The sequence below is a fragment of the Odontesthes bonariensis genome, chromosome 24, assembly GCF_027942865.1.
Source record: "Odontesthes bonariensis isolate fOdoBon6 chromosome 24, fOdoBon6.hap1, whole genome shotgun sequence".
In the NCBI taxonomy this organism is placed as follows: domain Eukaryota; kingdom Metazoa; phylum Chordata; class Actinopteri; order Atheriniformes; family Atherinopsidae; genus Odontesthes; species Odontesthes bonariensis.
The window spans coordinates 949,209-966,320 of record NC_134529.1 but is presented as its reverse complement, the minus strand read 5'-3'; the positions used below and the strand labels follow the sequence as shown (position 1 = coordinate 966,320).

The 17,112-nt window shown below is 50.6% G+C and overlaps 1 protein-coding gene across 2 annotated transcripts in view; it reads right to left on the bottom strand.

Annotated features, from left to right (window-relative positions):
• The window catches only part of LOC142374741 (pleckstrin homology domain-containing family G member 3), a 53,905-nt gene extending 37,161 nt beyond the window's left edge, over positions 1-16,744 (bottom strand). Inside the window, exons 1-2 of one of the 2 annotated variants that reach the window (XM_075458526.1) lie at positions 16,659-16,744; positions 4,626-4,677 (exon numbers count right to left, since the gene is read on the bottom strand). In XM_075458526.1, coding sequence (XP_075314641.1) covers positions 4,626-4,674 — 49 coding nt within the window. In that variant the 5' untranslated portion in view covers positions 4,675-4,677; positions 16,659-16,744. Of the gene's footprint in view, positions 1-4,625; positions 4,678-15,976; positions 16,083-16,658 lie in introns of those variants that run through there. The other variant, XM_075458527.1, reaches the window with a different exon arrangement.
• Between the last annotated feature and the right edge of the window lie 368 nt (positions 16,745-17,112).

The following is a 17,112-nucleotide window of genomic DNA, read 5'->3' as shown; positions in this document are numbered from 1 at the left end:
ACTTCCACACTACATACTGCATACTACATACTTCCACACTACATACTGCATACTTCCACACTACATACTGCATACTTCCACACTACATACTGCATACTACATTCTTCCACACTACATACTGCATACTTCATACTACCACACTACATACTGCATACTACATACTGCATACTACATTCTACATACTTCGACACTACATACTGCATACTACATACTGCATACTACATACTTCCACACTACATACTGCATACTACATACTTCATACTACCACAATACATACTGCATACTACATACTTCCACACTACATACTTCCACACTACATACTACATACTACATACTTCCACACTGCATACTTCCACACTACATACTGCATACTACATACTACATACTTCCACACTGCATACTTCCACACTACATACTGCATACTACATACTACATACTTCCACACTACATACTTCCACACTACATACTACATACTACATACTACATACTTCCACACTATATTCTTCCACACTACATACTGCATACTACATACTGCATACTACATACTTCCACACTACATACTGCATACTACATACTTCCACACTACATACTACATACTTCCAAACTACATACTGCATACTTCCACACTACATACTACATACTTCCAAACTACATACTGCATACTTCCAAACTACATACTGCATACTACATACTTCCACACTACATACTGCATACTACATACTTCCAAACTACATACTGCATACTTCCAAACTACATACTGCATACTACATACTTCCACACTACATACTACATACTTCCACACTACATACTACATACTTCCACACTACATACTGCATACTTCCACACTACATACTACATACTACATACTTCCACACTACATACTACACACTGCATACTGCATACTTCCAAACTACATACTGCATACTACATACTTCCACACTACATACTACATACTTCCACACTACATACTACATACTTCCACACTACATACTGCATACTTCCACACTACATACTGCATACTACATACTTCCACACTACATACTACATACTTCCACACTACATACTACACACTACATACTGCATACTTCCAAACTACATACTACATACTTCCAAACTACATACTGCATACTTCCAAACTACATACTGCATACTACATACTTCCACACTACATACTACATACTTCCACACTACATACTACATACTTCCACACTACATACTACATACTTCCACACTACATACTGCATACTTCCACACTACATACTGCATACTACATACTTCCACACTACATACTACATACTTCCACACTACATACTACATACTTCCACACTACATACTGCATACTACATACTTCCACACTACATACTACATACTTCCACACTACATACTACATACTTCCACACTACATACTGCATACTTCCACACTACATACTGCATACTACATTCTTCCACACTACATACTGCATACTACATACTTCATACTACCACACTACATACTGCATACTACATACTACATACTGCATACTACATACTTCCACACTACATACTACATACTTCCACACTACATACTGCATACTACATACTTCCACACTACATACTACATACTTCCACACTACATACTACACACTGCATACTACATACTTCCACACTACATACTACATTCTTCCACACTACATACTGCATACTACATACTTCCACACTACATACTACATACTTCCACACTATATACTACATATTACACACTGCATACTACATACTTCCACACTACATACTGCGTACTACATACTACATACTACATACTACATACTGCATACTGCATACTTCCAAACTACATACTGCATACTACATACTTGCAAACTACATACTGCATACTACATACTGCATGCTACATACTGCATACTACATACTGCATACTACATACTGCATGCTACATACTGCATACTACATACTTCCACACTACATACTGCATACTACACACTACATACTACATATTGCATACTTCCACACTACATACTGTATACTACATACTTCCACACTACATACTGCATACTACATACTTCGATACTACATACTACATACTACATACTTCCACACTACATACTGCATACTACATTCTACATACTACATACTTCCACACTACATACTGCATACTACATTCTACATACTACATACTTCGACACTACATACTGCATACTTCCACACTACATACTACATACTTCCACACTACATACTGCATACTACATTCTACATACTACATACTTCGACACTACATACTGCATACTACATACTTCATACTACATACTGCATACTACATACTTCCACACTACATACTACATACTTCCACACTACATACTGCATACTACATACTTCCAAACTACATACTGCATACTACATACTTCCACACTACATACTGCATACTGCCACACTACATACTGCATACTACATACTTCCACACTACATACTGCATACTACATACTTCCAAACTACATACTGCATACTACATACTACATACTGCATACTACATACTTCCACACTACATACTACATACTACACACTGCATACTACATACTGCATACTGCATACTACATACTACATACTGCATACTTCCACACTACATACTACATACTACATACTTCCACACTACATACTGCATGCTACATACTGCATACTACATACTTCCACACTACATACTGCATACTACATACTACATACTGCATACTACATACTTCCACACTACATACTGCATACTACATACTACATTCTACATACTACATACTGCATACTACATACTTGCAAACTACATACTGCATACTACATACTGCATACTACATACTGCATACTACATACTTCCACACTACATACTGCATGCTACATACTGCATACTGCATACTACATACTTCCACACTACATACTGCATACTACATACTTCCACACTACATACTGCATACTGCATACTACATACTTCCACACTACATACTGCATACTTCCACACTACATACTGCATACTGCATACTACATACTTCCACACTATATACTATATACTAAATACTTCCACACTACATACTACATACTACACACTGCATACTACATACTTCCACACTACATACTGCGTACTACATACTACATACTACATACTGCATACTGCATACTTCCACACTACATACTGCATACTACATACTTGCAAACTACATACTGCATACTACATACTGCATACTGCATACTGCATACTACATACTGCATACTACATACTTCCACGCTACATACTGCATACTACATACTGCATGCTACATACTGCATACTACATACTGCAAACTACATACTGCATACTACATACTGCATACTGCATACTGCATACTACATACTTCCACGCTACATACTGCATACTACATACTGCATGCTACATACTGCATACTACATACTTCCACACTACATACTGCATACTACATACTACATACTACATACTGCATACGTCCACACTACATACTACATACTACATACTACATACTTCGACACTACATACTACATAGTACATACTTCCACACTACATACTGCATACTACATACTACATACTTCCACACTACATACTACATACTGCAAACTACATACTGCATACTACATACTGCATACTGCATACTGCATACTACATACTTCCACGCTACATACTGCATACTACATACTGCATGCTACATACTGCATACTACATACTTCCACACTACATACTGCATACTACATACTACATACTACATACTGCATACGTCCACACTACATACTACATACTACATACTACATACTTCGACACTACATACTACATAGTACATACTTCCACACTACATACTGCATACTGCATACTACATACTTCCATACTACATACTGATCGATCAGCCAGTATGCAGAGCGTTTACCCACAATGCATTTCGCTCCTGCCCGAGCTGAAATCAGCCGGCCTGAAGCTGATTTCCCTTAAGCTCTAAACTCTGTAGACTTTATCAACATTTGAAACATTTTCAGGCGAGAAAGTAGTCGTTTAGATCCCCAACGTGTTGAAAACCTGACAAAATACCGCCTGTTTACAATTTTGTTCCCATGAATGTGGCGCTACTAAAGCTAGCCGCAGTGAGCTAACGCACTTCCGGTTATTTTCACAAAATAAAATACCCGTTGCCTTTTATCATAGGGAAAGCCATTACCATACAATTGGTGCTTTTGTTTTGAAAACAGGAAGTGAACCTACCCTCGCTGTAGCTAGCTTGAAACTGCCGTTTTGACAGGAAATGACGATCGGCGACGTCACGTTACGTTGCATCTTGGGTAGTTTGAGTATGAGTAGTAACCTCATGATGCATACCCAACATTTAGGAGAATCTAGTATGCATCCGGGAACTTCTCGCTTACTCAAACTCGCATACTAACTCAGAAAGTTTGCCCTTGAGCAAGGCACCGTACCCCCGTGCTCCCCGGGCGCTGAACGGCTGCCAACCGCTCCAGGTTGGCATGTGTTAATGGACGGGGTAAAAGTGGAAGGCAACCTTCGTGTGTACGCATGATCAATAAATCTGATCTGAACTTTCAAAATGAAAGCTGCATGTTGCTTCTTATCTGAAGCAGTGTGATGATGAGGAGTTTCTTACCTTCAGCCATGGAGCCGTGAGAGGAGGAGCTGCGAGATCCTTCAGGCATCGCCTGCACACACACACACACACACACACACACACACACACACACACACACACACACACACACACACACACACACACACACACACACACAGGTGAGCATCATGTTCAACACAAACTGAAGCATCAGCAACATAAACAGGTGGAGCAAAAGGAGGTGAGTCATGTGATCAGACTGACGATGAAGGTAAAACCAGACGAGGATGAAGAACTGTTCTGCATTCAGTCTGATGAATTTATTTACGTCTGCATCATAACCTACAATTTAAAGTTTAAACAAACTGCTGATGAGATCCAGGCTAACAGGCCAACAGACTAACAGGCCAACAGGCTAACAGGCCAACAGAGTAACAGGCCAACAGGCCAACAGTCTAAAAGGCCAACAGACCAACAGACCAACAGACTAACAGGCCAACAGTCTAACAGACCAACAGACCAACAGACCAACAGGCCAACAGACTAACAGGCCAACAGGCCAACCGGCCAACAGGCCAACAGACCAACAGGCCAACAGACTAACAGGCCATCAGGCCAACAGACTAACAGGCCAACAGACTAACAGGCCAACAGACTAACAGGCTAACAGACTAACAGGCTAACAGGCCAACGGGCCAACGGGCCAACAGGCCAACAGGCCAACAGACTAACGGACTAACAGACTAACGGGCTAACGGGCCAACGGGCCAAAGGGCCAACGGGCCAACGGGCCAACGGGCCAACAGGCCAACAGGCCAACAGACCAACAGACCAACAGGCCAACAGGCCAACAGACCAACAGGCCAACAGGCTAACAGGCCAACAGGCCAACAGGCCAACAGACTAACAGGCAAACAGACTAACAGGCTAACAGGCCAACAGGCCAACGGGCCAACAGGCCGACGGGCCAACGGGCCAACAGGCCAACAGGCCAACAGACTAACGGACTAACAGAATAACAGGCCAACAGGCCAACAGGCCAACGGGCCAACAGGCTAACAGACTAACAGGCCAACAGGCCAACATACTAACAGACTAACAGGCCAACAGGCCAACAGACTAACAGGCCAAAAGGCTAACGGACTAACAGAATAACAGGCCAACAGGCCAACAGGCCAACGGGCCAACAGGCTAACAGACTAACAGGCCAACAGGCCAACATACTAACAGACTAACAGGCCAACAGGCCAACAGGCCAAAAGACTAACAGGCCAACAGGCCAACAGGCCAACAGGCCAACAAACTAACAGGCCAACAGGCCAACAGGCTAACAGACTAACAGACTAACAGGCCAACAGGCCAACAGACTAACAGGCCAACAGGCCAACAGGCCAACAGGCTAACAGACTAACAGGCCAACAGGCCAACGGGCCAACAGGCCAACGGGCCAACAGGCCAACAGGCCAACAGGCCAACGGGCCAACAGGCTAACAGACTAACAGGCCAACGGGCCAACAGGCCAACAGGCCAACAGGCCAACGGGCCAACAGGCCAACGGGCCAACAGGCTAACAGACTAACAGGCCAACAGGCCAACAGACCAACAGGCCAACGGGCCAACAGGCTAACAGACTAACAGGCCAACAGGCCAACATACTAACAGACTAACAGGCCAACAGGCCAACAGACTAACAGGCCAAAAGGCTAACGGACTAACAGAATAACAGGCCAACAGGCCAACAGGCCAACGGGCCAACAGGCTAACAGACTAACAGGCCAACAGGCCAACATACTAACAGACTAACAGGCCAACAGGCCAACAGGCCAAAAGACTAACAGGCCAACAGGCCAACAGGCCAACAGGCCAACAAACTAACAGGCCAACAGGCCAACAGACTAACAGACTAACAGGCCAACAGGCCAACAGGCCAAAAGACTAACAGGCCAACAGGCCAACAGGCCAACAGACTAACAGGCCAACAGGCCAACAGGCCAAAAGACTAACAGGCCAACAGGCCAACAGGCTAACAGACTAACAGACTAACAGGCCAACAGGCCAACAGACTAACAGGCCAACAGGCCAACAGGCCAACAGGCCAACAGGCTAACAGACTAACAGGCCAACGGGCCAACAGGCCAACGGGCCAACAGGCCAACAGGCCAACAGGCCAACGGGCCAACAGGCTAACAGACTAACAGGCCAACGGGCCAACAGGCCAACAGGCTAAAAGACTAACAGACTAACAGGCCAACAGGCCAACAGACTAACAGGCCAACGGGCCAACAGGCCAACAGTCTAACAGGCCAACGGGCCAACAGGCCAACAGTCTAACAGGCCAACGGGCCAACAGGCCAACAGGCCAACGGGCCAACAGGCCAACGGGCTAACGGGCCAACAGGCCAACAGGCCAACGGGCCAACAGACCAACTGGCCAACAGGCCAACAGGCCAACAGTCTAACAGGCCAACGGGCCAACGGGCCAACGGGCCAACGGGCCAACGGGCCAACAGACTAACAGGCCAACAGGCCAACGGGCCAACAGGCTAACAGGCAACAGACTAACAGGCCAACAGGCCAACGGGCCAACGGGCCAACGGGCCAACAGACTAACGGACTAACAGAATAACAGGCCAACAGGCCAACAGGCCAACAGACTAACAGGCCAACAGGCTAACATACTAACAGAATAACAGGCCAACAGGCCAACAGGCCAACAGACTAACAGGCCAACAGGCTAACATACTAACAGAATAACAGGCCAACAGGCCAACAGGCCAACAGACTAACAGGCCAACAGGCCAACATACTAACAGACTAACAGGCCAACAGACTAACAGACTAACAGGCCAACAGGCTAACATACTAACAGAATAACAGGCCAACAGGCCAACAGGCCAACGGGCCAACAGGCTAACAGACTAACAGGCCAACAGGCCAACATACTAACAGACTAACAGGCCAACATGCCAACAGGCCAACAGACTAACAGACTAACAGGCCAACAGGCCAACAGGCCAACAAACTAACAGGCCAACAGGCCAACAGGCTAACAGGCCAACAGACTAACAGGCCAACAGACCAACAGGCTAACAGACTAACAGACTAACAGGCCAACGGGCCAACAGGCCAACAGTCTAACAGTCTAACAGTCTAACAGGCCAACAGGCCAACAGTCTAACAGGCCAACAGGCCAACAGACTAACAGGCCAACAGGCCAACAGTCTAACAGGCCAACAGGCCAACAGACTAACAGGTCAACAGGCCAACAGGCCAACAGACTAACAGGCCAACAGGCCAACAGTCTAACAGGCCAACAGGCCAACAGTCTAACAGTCTAACAGTCTAACGGGCCAACAGGCCAACAGACTAACAGGTCAACAGGCCAACAGGCCAACAGACTAACAGGCCAACGGGCCAACGGGCCAACAGGCCAACAGGCCAACAGGCCAACAGTCTAACAGGCCAACAGGCCAACAGTCTAACAGGCCAACAGGCCAACAGGCTAACAGGCCAACAGGCCAACAGGCCAACAGTCTAACAGGCCAAAAGTCTAACAGGCCAACAGTCTAACAGGCCAACAGGCTAACAGGCCAACAGGCCAACAGGCCAACAGGCCAACAGGCCAACAGTCTAACAGGCCAACAGTCTAACAGGCCAACAGGCCAACAGGCCAACAGGCTAACAGGCCAACAGGCCAACAGACTAACAGGCTAACAGGCCAACAGGCCAACAGGCTAACAGGCCAACAGGCCAACAGGCCAACAGTCTAACAGGCTAACAGGCTAACAGGCCAACAGGCCAACAGTCTAACAGGCTAACAGGCTAACAGGCTAACAGGCCAACAGGCCAACAGACTAACAGGCTAACAGGCCAACAGGCCAACAGGCCAACAGTCTAACAGGCTAACAGGCTAACAGGCCAACAGGCCAACAGGCCAACAGGCCAACAGTCTAACAGGCCAACAGTCTAACAGGCCAACAGTCTAACAGGCCAACAGGCTGACAGGCTAACAGGCCAACAGGCCAACAGGCCAACAGTCTAACAGGCTAACAGGCCAACAGGCCAACAGACTAACAGGCCAACAGGCCAACAGGCCAACAGGCCAACAGACTAACAGGCCAACAGGCCAACAGTCTAACAGGCCAACAGGCCAACAGTCTAACAGGCCAACAGGCCAACAGGCCAACGGGCCAACAGGCCAACGGGCCAAGAGGCCAACAGGCCAACAGGCCAACAGACTAACAGGCCAACAGGCCAACAGGCTAACAGGCCAACAGACTAACAGGCCAACAGACTAACAGGCCAACGGGCCAACGGGCCAACAGGCCAACAGTCTAACAGTCTAACAGGCCAACAGTCTAACAGGCCAACAGGCTAACAGGCTAACAGGCCAACAGGCCAACAGTCTAACAGGCTAACAGGCCAACAGACTAACAGGCCAACAGGCCAACAGGCCAACAGGCCAACAGGCCAACAGGCCAACAGACTAACAGGCCAACAGGCCAACAGTCTAACAGGCCAACAGGCCAACAGTCTAACAGGCCAACAGGCCAACAGGCCAACGGGCCAACGGGCCAACGGGCCAAGAGGCCAACAGGCCAACAGGCCAACAGACTAACAGGCCAACAGGCCAACAGGCTAACAGGCCAACAGACTAACAGGCCAACAGTCTAACAGGCCAACAGGCCAACAGACTAACAGGCCAACGGGCCAACGGGCCAACGGGCCAACGGGCCAACAGGCCAACTGTCTAACAGTCTAACAGGCCAACAGTCTAACAGGCCAACGGGCCAACAGACTAACAGGCCAACGGGCCAACGGGCCAACAGGCCAACAGGCCAACAGGCCAACAGACTAACAGGCCAACAGACTAACAGGCCAACAGGCCAACAGACTAACAGGCCAACAGTCTAACAGGCCAACAGGCCAACAGGCTAACAGGCCAACGGGCCAACAGACCAACAGGCCAACAGGCCAACAGGCCAACAGGCCAACAGGCCAACAGGCTAACAGGCTAACAGGCCAACAGGCCAACAGACTAACAGGCCAACAGTCTAACAGGCTAACAGGCTAACAGGCCAACAGGCCAACAGACTAACAAGCCAACAGACCAACAGGCCAACAGGCCAACAGGCCAACAGGCTAACAGGCCAACAGGCCAACAGGCCAACAGTCTAACAGGTCAACAGGCCAACAGACTAACAGGCCAACAGTCTAACAGGCCAACAGGCCAACAGGCCAACAGTCTAACAGGTCAACAGGCCAACAGACTAACAGGCCAACAGTCTAACAGGTCAACAGGCCAACAGGCTAACAGGCCAACAGGCCAACAGGCCAACAGGCCAACAGTCTAACAGGTCAACAGGCCAACAGACTAACAGGCCAACAGGCCAACAGTCTAACAGGCCAACAGGCCAACAGTCTAACAGGTCAACAGGCCAACAGGCCAACAGGCTAACAGGCCAACAGGCTAACAGGCCAACAGGCTAACAGGCCAACAGTCTAACAGGTCAACAGGCCAACAGAATAACAGGCCAACAGGCCAACAGTCTAACAGGCCAACAGGCCAACAGTCTAACAGGTCAACAGGCCAACAGGCCAACAGGCTAACAGGCTAACAGGCCAACGGGCCAACAGGCCAACAGGCCAACAGGCCAACAGTCTAACAGGCCAACAGGCCAACAGGCTAACAGGCCAACGGGCCAACAGAATAACAGGCCAACAGGCCAACAGTCTAACAGGCCAACAGGCCAACAGTCTAACAGGTCAACAGGCCAACAGGCCAACAGGCTAACAGGCTAACAGGCCAACGGGCCAACAGGCCAACAGGCCAACAGGCCAACAGTCTAACAGGCCAACAGGCCAACAGACTAACAGGCCAACAGGCCAACAGACTAACAGGCCAACAGACTAACAGGCCAACAGACTAACAGGCCAACAGGCCAACGGGCCAACAGGCCAACAGTCTAACAGTCTAACAGTCTAACGGGCCAACAGGCCAACAGACTAACAGGTCAACAGGCCAACAGGCCAACAGACTAACAGGCCAACAGGCCAACAGTCTAACAGGCCAACAGGCCAACAGACTAACAGGCCAACGGGCCAACGGGCCAACAGGCCAACAGGCCAACAGGCCAACAGGCCAACAGTCTAACAGGCCAACAGGCCAACAGTCTAACAGGCCAACAGGCCAACAGGCTAACAGGCCAACAGGCCAACAGGCCAACAGTCTAACAGGCCAAAAGTCTAACAGGCCAACAGTCTAACAGGCCAACAGGCCAACAGGCCAACAGGCCAACAGTCTAACAGGCCAACAGTCTAACAGGCCAACAGGCCAACAGGCCAACAGGCCAACAGTCTAACAGGCCAACAGTCTAACAGGCCAACAGGCTAACAGGCTAACAGGCCAACAGGCCAACAGTCTAACAGGCTAACAGGCCAACAGGCCAACAGACTAACAGGCCAACAGGCCAACAGGCCAACAGGCCAACAGACTAACAGGCCAACAGGCCAACAGTCTAACAGGCCAACAGGCCAACAGTCTAACAGGCCAACAGGCCAACAGGCCAACGGGCCAACAGGCCAACGGGCCAACGGGCCAAGAGGCCAAGAGGCCAACAGGCCAACAGGCCAACAGGCTAACAGACTAACAGGCCAACAGGCCAACGGGCCAACGGGCCAACAGGCCAACAGTCTAACAGGCCAACAGTCTAACAGGCCAACAGGCTAACAGGCTAACAGGCCAACAGGCCAACAGTCTAACAGGCTAACAGGCCAACAGGCCAACAGACTAACAGGCCAACAGGCCAACAGGCCAACAGGCCAACAGACTAACAGGCCAACAGGCCAACAGTCTAACAGGCCAACAGGCCAACAGGCCAACGGGCCAACAGGCCAACGGGCCAACGGGCCAAGAGGCCAACAGGCCAACAGGCCAACAGACTAACAGGCCAACAGGCCAACAGGCTAACAGGCCAACAGACTAACAGGCCAACAGACTAACAGGCCAACAGGCCAACGGGCCAACGGGCCAACGGGCCAACAGGCCAACAGTCTAACAGTCTAACAGGCCAACAGTCTAACAGGCCAACAGGCCAACAGACTAACAGGCCAACGGGCCAACGGGCCAACAGGCCAACAGGCCAACAGGCCAACAGGCCAACAGGCCAACAGACTAACAGGCCAACAGACTAACAGGCCAACAGGCCAACAGACTAACAGGCCAACAGTCTAACAGGCCAACAGGCCAACAGGCTAACAGGCCAACGGGCCAACAGACCAACAGGCCAACAGGCCAACAGGCTAACAGGCTAACAGGCCAACAGGCCAACAGACTAACAGGCCAACAGTCTAACAGGCTAACAGGCTAACAGGCCAACAGGCCAACAGACTAACAAGCCAACAGACCAACAGGCCAACAGGCCAACAGGCCAACAGGCCAACAGGCCTCGGTATGCTTCTCCGACGCTATCCACCAGTCCGACTCCGTGGTCATGCAGAGGCTCTAAACCTTTGGAAGTTCACCGTCTGGATGTCGGATACCCGAGGCAGTTCACCTCCCGATCAGCAGGCGGCGCTACTTTAGACGACCCGATCTCTCACGTCTATGGTGAAAGTGGCTGATTGATTGTTCACCCTCCAGCTCCGTCAGCGGAGACCCTCCTGGAGAGGGCGACCATAAATCAGGCCTAAGTCTTCATCTGCCCTCCATCAGGCCTCCATCAGGCCTCCATCAGGCCTCCATCAAACCTCCATCAAACCTCCATCAAACCTCCATCAAACCTCCATCAAACCTCCATCACGCCTACATCTGCCCTCCATCTGGCCACCATCAGGCCTCCATCAGGCCTCCATCAGGCCTCCATCTGCCCTTCATCTGCCCTCCATCACGCCTACATCTGGCCACCATCAGGCCTCCATCAAACCTCCATCTGGCCTCCATCAAACCTCCATCTGCCCTCCATCACGCCTACATCTGGCCACCATCAGGCCTCCATCAAACCTCCATCTGGCCTCCATCAAACCTCCATCTGCCCTCCATCAGGCCTCCATTTGCCCTCCATCTGCCCTCCACCTGGCCACCATCAGGCCTCCATCAGGCCTCCATCTGGCCTCCATCAAACCTCCATCTGCCCTCCATCTGGCCACCATCAGGCCTCCATCTGGCCTCCATCAAACCTCCATCTGCCCTCCATCTGGCCACCATCAGGCCTCCATCAGGCCTCCATCAAACCTCCATCTGCCCTCCATCTGGCCACCATCAGGCCTCCATCAGGCCTCCATCAAACCTCCATCTGCCCTCCATCAGGCCTACATCTGCCCTCCATCAGGCCTCCATCAAACCTCCATCTGCCCTCCATCAGGCCTCCATCTGCCCTCCATCAAGCCTACATCAGGCCTCCATCAGGCCTCCATCAAACCTCCATCTGCCCTCCATCAAGCCTACATCTGCCCTCCATCAGGCCTCCATCTGCCCTCCATCAAGCCTACATCAGGCCTCCATCAGGCCTCCATCAAACCTCCATCTGCCCTCCATCAAGCCTCCATCAGCCCTACATCAAGCCTACATCAGGCCTCCATCAGGCCTCCATCAAACCTCCATCTGCCCTCCATCAAGCCTCCATCAGCCCTACATCAAGCCTCCATCAGGCCTCCATCAGGCCTCCATCAAACCTACATCTGCCCTCCATCAGGCCTCCATCTGCCCTCCATCAAGCCTACATCAGGCCTCCATCAGGCCTCCATCAAACCTCCATCTGCCCTCCATCAAGCCTACATCTGCCCTCCATCAGGCCTCCATCTGCCCTCCATCAAGCCTACATCAGGCCTCCATCAGGCCTACATCAAATCTCCATCTGCCCTCCATCAGGCCTCCATCAGCCCTCCATCAGGCCTACATCTGCCCTCCATCAGGCCTCCATCAGCCCTACATCTGCCCTCCATCAGGCCTCCATCAAACCTCCATCAGGCCTCCATCAAACCTCCATCAGGCCTCCATCTGGCCTCCATCAGGCCTCCATCAAATCTCCATCAGGCCTCCATCTGCCCTCCATCAGGCCTCCATCAGGCCTCCATCAAACCTCCATCAGGCCTCCATCAAATCTCCATCAGGCCTCCATCTGCCCTCCATCTGGCCTCCATCAGGCCTCCATCAAACCTCCATCAGGCCTCCATCAAATCTCCATCAGGCCTCCATCTGCCCTCCATCAAACCTCCATCAGGCCTCCATCAGCCCTACATCAAACCTCCATCTGCCCTCCATCACGCCTACATCTGCCCTCCATCTGGCCTCCATCAAACCTCCATCTGCCCTCCATCAGGCCTCCATCTGCCCTCCATCTGCCCTCCATCTGCCCTCCATCTGGCCTCCATCTGGCCTCCATCAAACCTCCATCTTCCCTCCATCAGGCCTCCATCAGGCCTCCATCAAACCTCCATCTGCCCTCCATCAGGCCTCCATCAAACCTCCATCTGCCCTCCATCAGGCCTCCATCAGACCTCCATCAGCCCTCCATCAGCCCTACATCTATCCTCCATCAAGCCTCCATCAGGCCTCCATCAGACCTCCATCAGCCCTCCATCAGCCCTACATCTATCCTCCATCAAGCCTACATCAGGCCTCCATCTGCCCTCCATCTGCCCTCCATCAGGCCTCCATCAGACCTCCATCAGCCCTCCATCAGCCCTACATCTATCCTCCATCAAGCCTCCATCAGGCCTCCATCAAACCTCCATCTGCCCTCCATCAGGCCTCCATCAGACCTCCATCAGCCCTCCATCAGCCCTACATCTATCCTCCATCAAGCCTACATCTGCCCTCCATCAAGCCTCCATCAGCCCTACATCTGCCCTCCATCAAGCCTCCATCAGCCCTACATCTGCCCTCCATCAAGCCTCCATCAGCCCTACATCAAACCTCCATCTGCCCTCCATCAAGCCTCCATCAGCCCTACATCAAACCTCCATCAGGCCTCCATCAAACCTCCATCAGACCTCCATCAGGCCTCCATCAGACCTCCATCAGCCCTCCATCAGGCCTCCATCAAACCTCCATCTGCCCTCCATCAGGCCTCCATCAAACCTCCATCAGCCCTCCATCAGGCCTCCATCAGGCCTCCATCAAACCTCCATCAGGCCTCCATCTGCCCTCCATCAAACCTCCATCAGGCCTCCATCTGGCCTCCATCAGCCCTACATCAAACCTCCATCAGGCCTCCATCAAACCTCCATCAGCCCTCCATCTGCCCTCCATCAGGCCTCCATCAAACCTCCATCAGGCCTCCATCAGCCCTACATCAGGCCTCCATCAGGCCTCCATCTGCCCTCCATCAAACCTCCATCAGGCCTCCATCAGGCCTCCATCAAACCTCCATCAGGCCTCCATCAGCCCTCCATCAGCCCTACATCAAACCTCCATCAGGCCTACATCAGGCCTCCATCTGCCCTACATCAAACCTCCATCAGGCCTCCATCAAACCTCCATCAGGGCTCCATCAAACCTCCATCAGGCCTCCATCAGGCCTCCATCAGCCCTACATCAAACCTCCATCAGACCTCCATCAGCCCTACATCAAACCTCCATCAGGCCTCCATCAGCCCTACATCAAACCTCCATCAGGCGTCCATCAGGCCTCCATCAGCCCTACTTCAAACCTCCATCAGGCCTCCATCAGACCTCCATCAGACCTCCATCAGACCTCCATCAGCCCTCCATCAGGCCTCCATCTGGCCTCCATCAGGCCTCCATCAGGCCTCCATCTGGCCTCCATCAGGCCTCCATCAGGCCTCCATCAAACCTCCATCAGGCCTCCATCAGGCCTCCATCTGGCCTCCATCAGGCCTCCATCAGGCCTCCATCAAACCTCCACAAAACCTCCATCAGCCCTACATCAAACCTCCATCAGGCCTCCATCAAACCTCCATCAGGCCTCCATCAGGCCTCCATCAGGCCTCCATCAGGCCTCTATCAAACCTCCATCTGGCCTCCATCAGCCCTACATCAAACCTCCATCAGGCCTCCATCAGCCCTACATCAAACCTCCATCAGGCCTCCATCAAACCTCCATCAGGCCTCCATCAGGCCTCCATCAGGCCTCCATCAGGCCTCTATCAAACCTCCATCAGGCCTCCATCAGCCCTCCATCAAACCTCCATCTGGCCTCCATCAGCCCTACATCAAACCTCCATCAGGCCTCCATCAAACCTCCATCAGGCCTCCATCAGGCCTCCATCAGGCCTCCATCTGGCCTCCATCAGGCCTCCATCAGGCCTCCATCACCCCCATCTGATTCCTGCAGATTTCTGCAAACATCTGATCGACTGTTCATGATCAATAAACACTGGCTGATTTATCAGTGACTGAAAACAACGTGTGGGCGTGATCAGAGTACCTGTCAGTCACCATGTCTGAGCTGGTTGCCCTGGCAACCCACTGACAGGTCTACACAGTGTATGTCTTTGATTGTCTCTGAAAGGTTCCTGAGCCCAGACAGCATCTGCCGCGCGGAGCTCCGTTAACAGGCTCCGTGTTTTAAGCTCCATCAGCTCTCCTGCAACGACTCTAACATCATCACACCTGCTCCTGTGACTCCTCTGAAACTCATCAACTCTCTGAGGTCTTCGGCTCCACTCACTCGTCTTAACCTGATCAAATATCAGCAGTTCAGACTCGTTTCTGGCTGTTTCTGGCTGTTTCTGGCCGCCTGCCGCTGCTGTCAGGGCGGATCGGGGTTCAGCTGCAGCACAGAAGTAAAAGTTTAATTCTGCCCCAGATAAAAGCTCGGGTCGGTATAAAACAGCCGCCGGAATAAAAGCAGAACCCTCCTGATTATTATCTCACTGAGGTCTCTGATATTAATGTCGAGGTTTCTCATACAAACACGTCATCCTTAAATATCCTGTTTTGTGAATGGAGTTCTCCGTGGAAGCCCCACCTACACTGTGTGTGTTCTGTGTGAGGACTTCCGTGTCTCTGGGGTGCGGATCCAGCTGTGTCCGCGCGCAGAAACACGCACGCCTCACTCGGACTCACAACACAAACTCGTGAAGAAGAAAGAAAGAGTTGAAACTCACCTGGTCTCTGGGTCATGGACACGCTGTTAGAAATCCTCTGACACGCAAAATGAACTTTACACACAAACTAAACTCCGTTTCCTCAAAGTCCGACTGGGCTGCACACTGCGCATGCGCCACATTTAAAAAGTCCAACCGCCGCCGGAGCCAGTCTGAGGTCCAAAGGTTCCCCTGAGAGACCAGAACCGGAACCAGAACCGGAACCAGAACCAGAACCACTGGGCTGCCACAAACAAAGACGGGACTTCAAGTTAATTAATTTAAAAACGCATAAAGCTGCAGTTCACTAAAGCGACCAACAGGAGGCAGAGCTCCACATCACTTTAAATCAGTGATACTCACTATTTGTCACAAGAGCCACATTATTTTTAATTACAACTTTATTTTGCTTTACAAGATACAAAAACAGTGCAAAAACATGACAAGTATCATTAATAATAAATGAAGAACAAAT